This window comes from Bombus vosnesenskii, unplaced genomic scaffold, assembly GCF_011952255.1.
Source record: "Bombus vosnesenskii isolate JDL3184/JDL3185 unplaced genomic scaffold, Bvos_JDL3184-5_v1.1 scf7180000013265, whole genome shotgun sequence".
Taxonomy (NCBI): Eukaryota; Metazoa; Arthropoda; class Insecta; order Hymenoptera; family Apidae; genus Bombus; species Bombus vosnesenskii.
Window position 1 is genome coordinate 2,452,569 of NW_022882925.1, and position 14,685 is coordinate 2,467,253.

A 14,685-nucleotide genomic window follows, 5' to 3' on the forward strand; every position below is an offset into this window, starting at 1 on the left:
AACCGCATATCCGTCTCGTTAAACGACTCTAGGATCGTCCCGTGGTAAAAATCGTAGAGAAGGAAAATCCTAGAAGCGATATAAAAGAAACGAAATAAGGGATGGTAGAGATGAAGCTTAAGGGGTTGCGTAATTTCGATAGACGTTATCGATTCGAGCAGAAGGGGGTCTCACGGAATTTTAAAGCCCTTTTCAGAGTTTTCCAATCTCCTTTTTTTCTTTTGGTTCACCTGGTTCACTTTCTTCCTCGTTTCGCGGCCACGAGATCGACTGGCCAGGTCGAAAGCTGCAGGTAAAAATTTCCTAGTCTTAGTTTGATGTTCTCATGGATCCTCCTCGGTGCGAATAAACCCTGTTGGATCTACCTGAATCGCAGACTTCTCACCCGGGGGTATTAAACGCTGCCCTAACTCCTTCCATCGATTTAAACCCTCCTTGGGATGCGCTGTCTTCGTTTGTCTTCTCTTTGGGAAAGAACGAGCAGTCATTCAGCTGTCTTTGCCCAGGATTTCGATCGCCAACTATCTTATTAATAACTGGGAATTTGTAAACAATTATTTTTCCAAAAAATTGAATAATTTTTGACAGGAATTATGGAATTATTATTAAATGGATTTTCAAAAGCGCGAACTACAGGAAAAATAGTAGCAACATTTTTGCAATACTGTTAGTCTTTCATATTAGGATATGGCAGAATAGAAGAAGGAATAGATATCTTTGTATGGTACAACATGAAAGTGTTCAGAATTCTAACAATGGAAAACAACGAAAGAACGCTTTGGAAAAGAAATTACACCAATAAAGTACGAAATAATGATGTTTGGAAAAATTGTAATAATTTTAGGGATATGAAACAGAGCAGAAACACAGAAGAAAACTATTTAAATAAAAGATATATTTTAAAAGGTACTATAACTGTCGTTTAAATGCAATTTGAAAGTATCTGGAGGGGTATGAAAATTCGTAACTGAGGGAATCAGCAGATGTACCTGCTTCCTGCAGTCGATTGCGGCTTTTTCACTATCGAGACGTCTCAATTTCACGACTCTCAGCTTCAACCGGCAAAAAACTTCCCCTCAGTCACTTTTTTACCTCCACAAAGTCGTCGCGTTTCTATTCGTTGATCCATGTTCCGGCTTTCGACCAATCGACAGGCCCGTTCCCCACCTTGCTTTCCAGAATCTTGGAAAATACAGGTCGCTCTGTCAGTCTCTTCGAGGTGTCACCGAAAGCAGGTCGAAGAGCCAATCCGATAGGTGAAAGAAGAACGTTTGGACCTCTACGGAAGATCTTATAGAATCTGTTAACCTTACTGCGTTCTTTTGGATCATTTTCGATTTGTCGTGCTTTTCTACAGTTAACAAGTTTGTCAAGTTTGAGGAAAGTGTCGTCCATCATACTTCTTCTCAATTTTATGCGAGAATCTTTTCTGAAACGATGTATTTAAAAAAACAGAATGAGACTGGGACATAAAAATAAGTGGACCGCAGCAGGGTTAATGCACTAATCGATTCATATTTATACTTATCAAAGTGACATTAACATTTAAGAGTGAAACTTTTTAATTTATATTTATCCTCGAAGAAGTTTTCAAAGTGATATCAACTGATCTTAATCATAAGAAGCAATAATGATAAATAATGAACAATTAAATACACTATCCGAATTAATAGTATTATGAAATTTATGCCAATCAAATGATGCAAATTTTTGTTACAGGGAAGGTGAAAGTGAAAGAGGAAAAGGATGCATCGTCAATGGCGCCGGGAAGTCCTCCGACGCCTCCGCACACCCCCCAAAGCCCACCGCGACACAATCCACCCCCTAGCAACCTGTCTCAATCCTGTCAGACTTCGAATGCCAATTCACCAAACTTACAACAGCAACAGCAGCAGCATCAGCAACAAGAATCGAATCAACAACAGCAACAGCAGCATCAATCGCTTCACGCGATGGCTAACACACCCCTCAGCCAGATCTTAGTGCAGAATCCGGCAGTTGCTCAACTATTGCAACAAAATCCAGCGATTCTGTCGCAGAATCCGCAATTGGCGCAGTTGTTGCAGCAAAATCTTCAAGTTCAGATCGGCAGCGTCCTTTTCCAGAACGTCAGGAGGGAGGAACCTGAAGAGCCGAGGGTGAGTCAGTCGAACAAATTAATTAGACGAGGGTCCCTTTCATCTCCCGCGGAGCGTTTCGCCGTGTCCCCTGCTCTCTCTCCGCCCTCGCGACGGAAATGGATTGTTTCGTTTCCTTTTTCCTTCTTTTCCTTCGCATCGTGCTCGTCGCCGCGGATATTTTCCGAGAGCAACACGTTCACAGTGAGATTTCTTTCGTAAATGAAATCTTTAAAATTTGTTTTTAAATGTAATGAAAATTGGAGAAATTCCTTTTCAAATTTATCATGTTTGTTCGTTTTAAAAGACGGCACGTTCACAGTGGAAGTTTTCGTAAATGGGATCTTTAAAAATGTCTTTCTTAAATGTAATGAAAATTGGCAAAATTCCTTTCTAAATTTAGTATGTTTATTTCTTTTTCAAGAAACCCATTTATGGTGGAATTTTTGGTAAATGGTAATCTTTTAAATTTCTTCAGAATTTTCTTCGAAGCTTAATGAAAAGTGGAAAAGTTATTTTTAAAATTCAGTGAAAAATATTATACCTCACATATGTGTTAGTATATACATTTTAGTATATTTAAATTTTGATACTACATTTTCCATCAGTAAAGTATTTCAAAATTTGAGAATGAAGTATCTAATGGTTACAAACGTGAAAAGGAAATAAGCAAAATATAATAAAAATAAATTAGCCAAATAACGAAGAAAAATATTTGTTCATTAAATTTCACACAAACGATAAAGCGCTTTTCGTTTGCTCAACGTAGCTTATTTAATTATAGACAGAAATAATGTGATGCACTAAAGATCAGGAAAATAATAGAACGAGCCGATTATTTTTATCGCTCTATGTATAATTTTATGAAGAAACAAGATAGTTTGGTGTAGTTATTCATACTTAACCCACTGTGAATCGAGCTTAACTCGTGACTCGAAGACGTAGATCGATTATAGTAGACCTCGTGGACACCGGGCCTGTTGATGATGACGTGACACCGGATTGTCAACATGCCGCGAGCATCTGCTACAGCGGTTGGATTTCGTTCAACTTGTTTCCACTTTAATGACCAACGCCAAGATCCATACACGCCGTGCCAATTATATGAAAATAATTATCTCAATTTATTGGTGACTGGCTCACGCAATACCCGAGATAACTAATTCACCGTGAAATCTTGTTCGCGGTTTAAAAGCTTTCCTTAATTGACTCGACCCGTTGATTGCCGTTTCCCTTGTAAACCAAATCTGCCAACTAATTTATTCTCATTGCGATTTCTTCGATGTTTTTACAAATGCCAACAGGTTTCTTTTTTTTACGCTTCAAATGAAATCAGGAAAAGATTTCTGCCGCGAAAAAGCTGCAGATGCAGATATCGAATTGCAGTTTATTTTCATTTCTATGTCTTTTTGTGTAGAAAATTTGCCACGATGCAATATAAATCTAGTTGGTCGCGGTTCGTTGTTCCGTGAAATTGAACTACATCCAAGAACATGTTACAGCACGCTGCATTGATGACTCGATGATGTATGCAGAGTTGACTCTGCGCGAAATCGTTTCGTTTCCATCGTTAGCTAGTTCTCGTTTCGTTTCTTCAACTACTTCGATGGCAATCGAATAGTTCTATAGAGAAATGAGTCGTATTTTAGCATCATATTTTAGATCTAGTTTAGAACTATAGTACCTGCTGTGCACAGGTTTGATGCCATCTGTCAAAATGTTTTGCTATTATGAATGAATACAAAGATACTCGATGTTGTGTTTAATTTTTGTTATTTTATTCGAAGAAGTGGTTAGTTCAAGAATTACTTCGTTGTTCGATGAAGAAAATATTAATTCATTTGAGGTAAGCAATATATTGTATGATCTTCTGGTCCCTCGATGACAAAAATATCTGCCATTCTGTTCTAAATTTATTTACGTTTTTGACATCCATTTTTTTGGCTCGCTCTAAAATTGTTCTATATTTGTTGGATATTTAATTCGATACGAATTAATTCGTATTACGATTTAGTTCGACACAATTTATTAAAATACTTTTAAAAAATTGAAGAGTCAGAGAAACTACGATCAAATGGCCATGAACTTGTATTAGTCATTCGTTTCTTGAAACTCGTACGTTAATCGTGTAGATATGTAATACGACTGAGAAACCATTAAAAAATAGAGTTGATCGATTTACTTTCCGACAAACGAAACACTAGGTGCTAGGTGGAATATTTTAATTAAGAAGAGCAGCAGTAAATAGCCAACAATTTTTGCGCACTACTGTACCTTCGTCGTTTTAAAATAACATTCTCCGAGCGGGTAAAACATCGTAGTTCGCCTAAAAATAATTGGAAAATATTATCGACGAAAAATAATAGAAGGTTCTAGCGACGATGGGCAGTGAATCATCGTGTCTCTTTGATGGCTCAATGATGACTCGTCGACAGACTCGTAAAAGTCTGTGGCATTCCAGCGGGAAACGCGTAGCTACGCTAGAATAATTCAGGGGTTCCTGGAACCACGAACCAACTAATCATAATTTGTCCCTCGATATGCATTGCCGTAATCTCCGAGAGTCCCTGATTCTTGACCTTAATTCGTTCAGACGTGTTCCCATGAAATAATCGAGAGAACAATGATTCCTTTCCCCTCGATTCGCACTGCGCACGCGTACAGAATCGTATCGAGGGGCAGGAAAAAAGGACAAGCAATTCGATTTTATCCAACGATAAAAAGCCCGGTCACCATAAAATTTGGACAGATTCTTCGGTTTATCTTATCGCGTGTAGGCTGCTAACAATCGTCTCGAAATTGAGTTCGCTTTGAAATCGCTTCGAAAAATGATGGACGACCGACTCGAACGGAAAGAAACTTGGTTTTAATGTGATTGCATTTTCACAATGACTAATAAAACGTCTGAAGTAGGATTGTTCAAATCGCCAGGCAAGAAAAGAGAAAAAATCGCCGATGGTTCGGTTTGGGTGAGAAACATTACGTCAGGCGTCGGGGAATTAACTTTCTAAAAGAACAATTAACATTCTACGCCATCCTTCGACACACCCTACATTCGATATACAAGTTTCATACACGGGTTATTCCAGTAACTTGGAACAGCCTCGTGAATATCACGAGGAATCTTCATGCATATAGTATCATATAGTATTTGCGAGTAAATCAAGATTCGCACCACACCTTGAATAGCCTAACAATAAGGAGCCTAGTATTTTGTCCTGTGATAAAAATTATACGAATAACGCAGATGTTGTAGATAGAATTGTAGGGTTCGCTGCAATAAGGAAGCAGCTCCAATATTTAAAGAAACACAGAACGGAAACCAAATTGGATAGAATAGAAGAGAATAATTGAAAATTATTACGTCACCCACTCCATTATCTACACTTAGCGCGGATAAATTTTTTTGTAGTTTGATCATTACAGAATGCCATAAAGGGTACAAAGTTGAACCCAATAGAGAACCGCGAAGCTATAAACGAATATGTTACGTCAGGATTTTATCGATTTTTCTTGGGAGGAATCGAAGAATTACTAAAAGTTACTCAACGTATAATACGATACGATACCACAATATGTAGATAGATAAAACAATTCTCAATTTCAGCCTTTTTATACAATTTATTCTCTTAAAAAGAAATCTGCAATTGTTCTAAAATCTAATAATGCTAAATAAAAATCGGAATTTATCGGACACGAAAGCAGTTTACTCGTGCGACGTATATTCCTATAATCTTAAGAAATAGGAACGCACGATAACAATAAATTGAACGATTTTACTAAAAAGATTGGGAAACGTGGAAAATGTAGTGGTGCAAATTCCTATGTAACTGATGACCAGGGATTCTAAATATAGAATGTAAACCGCTCGTGCAACCACCCCATTCAAACGATTCGCGAGAAAACCTCTGTTTATGGCGATGACTGTTCGAATGGAGGGAAATTCACGGGAAACGATAGGTCGGCGTTTGCATCGGTCTCGCTGTGTACCGGGCGGCGGTGTGCAAGTCGAGCTAAATATACATGTGTACGTGGCCAAAGAAGAGACACGAAATGGCCCGGGAGGCTCGGTGTATCGCCACGATGGAATCCCATACGGGGAGAATTGAAATTATTCCCCCGATTTTTGTCGTGTCGTTTACATTATTTTCGCCTTTGAATATTAATGGGCATATGCTCTCCGGCGTTATGGCACAAGAAGTAACAACGGCGTATAATACTCGACTCTTAACGTTATTCTATTGTTTGCAAATCAGCTCTATTGTTTTCTCATATACCTCTATACTCTCCCGGTTCCCTCTTCGCCCTCCCCCCATGCGCTCCTCCTACCCTCCGTATTCTTCTCTCTCTTTTCTCTCTCCCTCTAACTCTGGAACGCTCTTCTTTTACCCTCTCCTCTTTCTCTTGCTCGATTCTTCGCTCATTCTTTTCGTGGCCGATCTTCTTCTTCCTCCTCTCTTGTCGTCGTTGTCGTCTTCTTAACCAACATGCACATACATATACGTATACACGTAACCGTTGTATAGTATTTTCTATTTGTTTCTACGATCGTTGCTTCCTTCCTCTGGCTCTCTTCCTCGTCCTCCTTTTCTTCTCTTGCCTTTCTTCCTTATACATCGAGTTTCGCATGGTACCTCCTATGGGACTCCCTATGAAACCCCTATGGTGGGCCACTCTGCAATCGAAATCTGCTTTGTGGCGCACGTACTGACTTTTCGATGTCTGGAAAGGGGGCTGGTTCCTTTTCGCTGGTTTCTTTCCCCTTTGTGGTGGTCGCACGCTTCTTCCGGTTATCTTACATACATATGTTGTCTTCTCTTCTGAATATTCTTTTCAAACATTATCGCTGGCCATTAAAGGAAAGAAGCAACCGGGGGGACACGCTTTATGACACGGATTAGCCGAGTGTCTCATACGACAAAAATTCTCATGCTATCCGTGATTCCGTCTACCAGTCAAATTCTGTCACGTTTGCGCGGCATTCTGGCGACGTGAATCACCCAAGGATAGAACGCAACTACTCGGTAGAATCTGCAGAAGGTCTCGAAACCTTAATTAATTATTCCCCGTTTTAGTCATTAAACTGTCCACGACGAACATAAATCAAAATTGAAATACTCGTGTTCGCTTTCTGCGTTTCGATAAATCGTCGGAACGTTCGCGATATTAAAATTTACTCGCTTCTTTTCGAATTTGTTCACTCATCCATCGATTTTCTCTTCTTAGAATTACTAAAAAAAAAAAAAAAAAATATAATTTGGATACATATGGATTGTCTGTGAGTTTAAAACTCATCGAAAGATCTAGAATCGAATAAGTGTTCTTCCCAATACAATCTAGAGCATCAATCGATTTTTCATAGAAACGGTTACGAAACATACTGTGCATCGCGTCATCCGCGATAAAGTATTCACTCTGTGCGCGTTGAAAAATCGTCAACAAGCTTAGAATCTTGGAATTTCCGCGCTCTTCCCTGAATTTGTCGACTTATCGATCGATTTCCCGTGAAAATGGCCGCGAAACATTCTTTGTTGCGCATTGCCATGCGATCCGCACAGCGATCCGTAATATTGGGCATCGAAGGTCGACGATAATTATGAGCATAGAATATAAATGGTGGATCGTTGGCCACGGGATCGGTGGAACGCGATTGCCGTGCACGTGAGCCGCGTTCTCTCCGCGGGAAAGCAGAAACAGAAAAGAAAATCGACCCCTTTGGCTGAAAATGGAAATGGGAGGAAAAGAAGACACGCAAGACAAACACGATGAACACACGATGTGGCAATCGCTTTATAAATTCAACGACGCCACGGATCGGCATCGCAGATACGGCTTCGGAAATCGTACAGGATTCGAATAATTTGCACCGCGATGGGGCTTCCGGACAACTGGCGTCCCTTTCGAGCATCACACCGTCGATATTCTGATTTTTTTCTCTTCCTTCGTTTGTCCCACGTTCAAATCTTTTACAACGTTGTTCGAGAGAGACTTGACCAAACAGACGAATATAGCATTATAAATTTAATCTTTTATCCTCTGACGATATTTTAATTCTCTTTGAATTTTTCTGCCTCAGTCTCAAGCTTTTGAGATTTAACGTGTATGTGTGTGTTATTTGGAAATTTCTAGGATATGCGACAAATACATAAAACGAAAATATATGCAACAAAAACAGTAATAAAAGTAAAAAATGATATAAAGGTTTAAATTTCATCATACGTAAGTTCAATTATTTATTTCTATTTCCTATAAAAAATTGAAATTTTACGTATTTATTAAATCTGATACACGGAAATATAGGAAATTGTCAAAGGATTAGTCCGTAAACTTAACAGAAGAATTGTGATAGATGTGAAGGAAAACATCACTAATAAAATGAATTTGTTCTCCGAAATCAGAAATCTTAATCGAAAACGTGGTTTGAAACGCATTTTCCTGCAGTTGTTCTTGACACACATTTGCACATTGCATTTCGAAGGTCGATGACCCTATACCTCGTACTTGAAAGTTTTTGGGGAACCGGAAGCCGTTTCCGTTTCGCATAACGTCTCGAAGAGAGGATGTCGTAACGATAAAGGCGCAATTTCTGTCATCGCGAAAAATCGCCGACTAAAGGTTAATTCCTGGAATTTCTCACAGTACCTATCGTACACACGAAACCATCTTTAATTGAAGATATTCTAGACAAATGAAAGTTCCGCTACGAAGAAGAAGGGGAGACGAATGGTCCACACGGAGCTCAATTTAGAGCAATTCAAAGATTTATTTTATTACACCAAAGTGTACCGGTCTTATAAAAGGAAAAAAGCCTCTCAAAGAGCATCCTTTATTTAGGGCAGGATGCCCTATCGTTTAACAGGCAAAATTTATCATTGCGTTCTATGGCTATAATCAAAAGATGTTCATTGAAAATGACCATAAAGTGCTAAATAATAAATGGTCATTTACAATTTCGCTAAGAAATTATAATGAAAATACGAAATACAAAGAATTAATGCCCCTATTTCAATACTAATATCGTCTCGAACTTCACTATTTTATGTGTGGATAACTAAATATATATATATTTACCAATATAATTTTGATAGTCGGGTGTCATTATAGTGCTAATAAAATTTCAAAGTGTTCCGTATGACGCACATAATATATGTTATAATATATTCATAAAACATTTTTGCAAGTGTTCGAATGCTTTCATAACCTACCGTGCTTAGAACTTTCCCTCTTCGACTCATATGAGTCAGATAAGAAGTTTCTTAAATCGTAAACCAATTTCGTAAAATTATAACCAAAACAAGTGTGTCATAATATCCTTTGATGCACGATCATAATGGATCAGCCTTTCACTAATTTTGCCATTAGGTTACATCCTGTGAGAAATAAAAACTGTCCTCTTTACTTATACCCTAGGACACCCTGCAGATCGACACGTAGAAAGTCGCAGCCTCCTAGTTAGGGTAACCAGGTTTTCCCAAAAGATCTCGTGCCCCGGATAATTTGGAGGCATTCAACTTTTTAACGACACGTGTCGCGGATTCATAGAGGCGCGCTCCGTCTCTCCCCCATTCGTGTTGCGTGGGCGACTCCCCCCCTTTCGTCCCCATCGCGAGCACGGCCCTGAGCATGCTGGTGCATTGTACATCGTAATGTATTTTCTTTTAGGTACCGCCGACAATAGCGAGCCTGGCGGCGATGAAGGTGGAGGCAGCTGACCCGAAGGTTTCCGGTGAGTTACTATTTCCGCCTCCTTACGGAATTATCGGGATCGTAATTAGATTCAAATCGAGTCTCCGCCGTTCGACGACCCTGCGCCAACCGGCAAGCAGACAGGAAGGGAGGGATACAGAAAAAGAAAGGTGCAACGGGGAAAACAAAAGGAAAAGATATCGGTCGGTCGGCGACGCGGGGGTGGGCGGAGGGCAGGCAAGGGGTCGCGAGCGGTGCACGTTGAAATCGACAACGATCTGTGCTTGAAACCAGCCTATTTGTCCCATTCCTTTTTAATTATTCCAGAACCAGAAACCTGTTATCGCACCTAAGATGAAAGTCTTAATTCATTTACGCTCGAATGTCCGCATACTTGTTTAAATCAGCCTGTTTGCTCTGTTTTTTAATTGTTGCGATAAAATCCTGTTGCCATACATTCGATAAAAATGTTCGTTTATTTACACTGGGAAATCGCGTATTTTGTTTAAATCCATCAATTTGCTCTATTTCTTTTCAATTATTTCGATAAAAATCTCTTGTTACACCGAAGGTCATGCTCATTCGTTCGCGGTTTTGAAAGCTTCAATCGTTTTTCCAATAGTACGTTTGCATTTACTTCGTTAGAGGGATGAGTCAGACTCAACAGGTGGTTCATAATTTCGACACCGAATAATCAAAGAGTATCCGAGTCTGTGATTTGAAGTTTCTTGTACAAAATTGGACAGTTCATAACAAGAACTACTCTCGTCGGATCTTTCGACTTCTTTGATAACAATGTATTCTAGTAATTAGAAGCTAAAATTCAACATGGTAGAATTGACATTACGAGATTGACAACTTCACTTCTTTGTTATAATTAGATACAATTACAGATACATTGGAAATTATTAACAAAAATTTTCCCTTTAAAATATATTCAAGAGAAATTCTTTTGCTCTCCTGGATGAAGACAAACATGCACAAGGGTTGTTCTTGTCATGAGCTCTTCGATCATAGAAACTGTATCAGAAGTTCGTTTCCTACTTTGTTCCGAATCACGATTTCGAAGATTTTGGAGCACATTGTGTTTTCCCGAAATCGTTCAAATCGTCTTGGACACGATGGTCCCGTATCCCTGGACCAATTATCAATTCCCACGGCCACGTGACCGGTCCGTGAATCTCGTCTGGAAACGAAGGACGCACACGCGTCTCGCCTTCTATTTATTCGATTGAATCGGTGCAGGCTCGTAAATCGTGTGCAACCTGACGAAACGAGTCGTGTCCCATGCTTTCAGCGTTTTGTGGCCTGGGGCTCTTCCCCCTTTATTGGAATATCCGCCCACAGCATTATGGGAATTATCAAGGAAATGGGATGAGCGCAAGTGGGTCCCACGAGGGGGCTGAAGGGGGTTTGCGTGGCCGCGGACGATCGGGAAAGAGAGGAAGACCGTGCGTGGAAACGGATTCATGCAGGTCCCCCATACACACCCACCACCCCAATATACTCCGTTCAGAAAAATTATGTCACATATCGATGAAGAAACATCGTTATGGTCATTGACAATAGGGATGATGAGGATTTTAGAAAAATTCTATCGATTCTCAACGAGGCATTTTATCGCCCTTTTATCGTTAAAGATTTTCGTTAAACGATATGATAGATCGTGCCGCGTTTACTTACGATGTACAGTTAGGTTATTCTTGGATGATGAGGATTTTACAAATTTCGTAATTGTTTAAATTTATCTCTAAGTTTGATTATATTGATGATAGATGAAATGAGGATATCACGACAATTTTGTCGATTTTTAATCAGAATTTTAGATTTAGAGGAAGACTAATGGTGCGATGTATTGTCGCGATTATCTAGGATATATAGTTAGGCTATTCCTCGATGAATAAGAATGTTTCTAGAAGAAAGGTTACGTCAGATGTTGGAGCAAAGAGATTCCTAAACGAGCTGCATGCAACGAGACGAAAAAGTCCCTAGCAAAAGAGGTCCCAGTGACGTTCTAACGACACGAGTTAATTTTAGATCGGCCACGAAGCACCACGATCGATTGGCTATAGAATCGAGAAGTCAGTGACTCGATGAGAATTTCATTAATTATAGGACATCGCGGGGATAGGATCGAGACGTTACGTAATCCCGTCGATACTCGTTTATAAATACGCCAGCTTCAACGTCTGTCTACCTATTGCGTTGTGTCTCGTTGATTCCTTCGTTTTATTAGCAATGCGCGGATTCCTTGTCGCCTATTTCTCTTTCGCTTATGCTCACACGGTTCGATGTCTGCACTCGGGCGTCGAGTCGCGCGCTCGACGACGAGGTTTTCAGTTGAAAACGAAGAAACGAATCAGAACTGACAGCGGAAATTATGGTAATCGTTTGACAAAGGAGGGCCGAAGAAGGGGGAGGGGTGTGTGTATGTGTGAGGGAGAGAGAGAGAGAAAGAGAAGAGTGGGCGGCCTCGCTCGGTGTCTCTGTTATCCAGAGACACATTCCCACAATTTCGGATCGGCCAATCAACGTCTCTCGCGCTCCCGGACGATATTAAGCTCGTCGCGAGATCCGCGGTTCAAACCGAATAAAATAAAATTGTGCGTTGTTCGCTCGGGTTCGTCGTTGTACTACTCGCCCCGCAACGAGAAAGGAAAAAAAGGGGAGAGGGAGAAAGAATATGAGTCGGCGAGACAGAGACGGTGCGACAGATGGCCAGAAGAGAAAGAAGGAAAGAGCGAGGGAGAGCGGCGGCGCAGAAGGAGAAAGAGGGAAAGAGAGAGAGAGGGCAGCAATCAAAGCTGATTAAGCCCACAACTGGGGAATCTGTGGGGCCAGTGTCTCACGCCAATCTCGCCCAATCAACCGGTTGGCCGGGGAGATTTAAAAAATAGAATGCCTACTGTCAATTGTCCCATAATTTAAATAAATCGAATAAATGGACAAAGTGGCCAATTAGAGTAGTTGCTGCTTGCTGCTTTAACGCATTATTCTCTCTTTCTCGCGGTGTCTTCGGCCCCTCTCCCCCCTCCCCACCCCTCCCCACCCCGGCCTTCTTCTTGCCCCTCGTGTTACAATGTCTCATCGCTGGACCATCTTTTAGAGTCTCCTTCGAACGAGGGAAGTGCTTTCCTTCGCCCTCCTATCCATCTCGGTTCCTACCTCTCTGGACTCTCCGCGACTTCTCTTCACCACGTTGTTCCACGTTCACGTTACCCACCACCTTGCATTTACGTGCGCTCTTCAGAGCGCCGTTTACGCCACAGATGACTTAACCATCGGCGAGCGTGTGTGCAGCGCGTCGATGCAGTCGCCACGATAGTTTACCGCTTCCGTCGTTTCCTCTCCAACGACGTTCTCCAACAAACACCGTTTCTATAAATTTACCTTAGAATACGATTATTTATGTCATCTTCTGGCGACGAATTTACTTATTGAAGTAAGTCATTTGAGAATTGAGAATGCGATATCAATCGTGTACTCTATGAGCTGGTAATTCTAATGTGCAATAGAATCAAGAAAAGAGGAGTGCGATTCGAGATATATCAAATTGTCGTTTTCAATGATTCAGTGATGATCTTAAATGTCTATTATGAGGAGAGTTCATTTTCGTTAATTTCTTGATTGCGGACAACTCGCTCGCGGACTAAAATTTCTTGAAAACAGGTCTTTAAATATTTATATATCGTTCATGAAGGTAAAAGCGTTATAAATGCGATCGAAAAGTTTGCGAGATATCAAGTCGCTGTCAGTGCATGCATCTTGATCTTTATCATGTAGTCAACGATGACAAGATATTACGAGGGATTCGAAGATCCCTCGCTCTGTAAGCAATTGTTCCACGTTTATATACGACTACCATTCCCTGGATGTACAAACGAAGCTTAATTGATTATCCGCGACCCGCTGGCCCTCGGCTCGCCAGCCTTCGATTACGGTCCGCATCGAAATTTCAGCGAACACGCGTTACGTAGAATGCCACGGACGGGCTTTAAACAATTACAAGCAATTTACGACTGGAACAATTACCGCCGACATCCGTGAACCACGTCTGCCGTGCTGCACCTGTTCGACAATCATTTACGACGGATGGTTTAACAGGCACGATGATACGCGCGGTCATTAATTCGTATCAAATACAATTTAATTAACAGATCCCCGACTTATCCCGTGCATCCTTCTGTTGCATTAATATACCGAACATCCGCCGAAAATTGTCCCGGTTACGTACAGTTAGTGCGCGATAAGCATTAATTGAACAACTCCGTGCCACTTTACTGTTCTTTACGATCATGTTACGTAGCTCGTGTAGTACGCACGTTTCAAATATCGATCCTCGACACGACGTAAAATTCTATTAATCCAGATAAGAGTTTCCAATCGATGCACGATTTTACTCGTTGTCAAAGTGTATAAGTAGCTAGACTCGCGAGAAAAATGAAAATCGTGTTCCACATCGTATATCTGTCCGCTTTCCAAGAAAATCTCATTAACTTCGTGTTACGGTGATTAACAAATCAGACCCGCGAAGGATTTAATCATCGTGCACATACGGAGGAGAAGGAGGAGGAAAAAATTCTATTCGATCGGCGGGGTTGCACGTTCGTCGACCGGGATAAAAATGCACCGTATTAAGCGGCCAATTATGCGAATCTGGCTCATCTCGGCGAACGAACGGCTGTGTAACGCATGTCTGGAAGGTAGATAAGGTACCCTCGTAGAGGTTCTCGTACACCTACGTGGGCTGGCAGTCAAGCCGAGCCAGCCGACCAGGCAAATAACAAATAAAGCATAAACGGGAGCTACAATAAATAACTGGTGCACCGCGTTCTCTGCATATACTCGGAGCCACGGACCCTTCGGGGCCTTATTTCTCTTT

General features: G+C 40.8%; 1 protein-coding gene across 4 annotated transcripts in view; it reads left to right on the plus strand.

Moving 5' to 3' along the window:
* LOC117243443 overlaps positions 1 to 14,685 on the plus strand; it is a 122,714-nt gene that overhangs the window by 76,672 nt on the left and 31,357 nt on the right. For all 4 annotated transcript variants that reach the window (XM_033510946.1, XM_033510945.1, XM_033510947.1 and 1 more), the window contains 2 exons: positions 1,720 to 2,138; positions 9,780 to 9,843. In XM_033510946.1, coding sequence (XP_033366837.1) covers positions 1,720 to 2,138; positions 9,780 to 9,843 — 483 coding nt within the window. The remainder of the gene's footprint in view (positions 1 to 1,719; positions 2,139 to 9,779; positions 9,844 to 14,685) is intronic.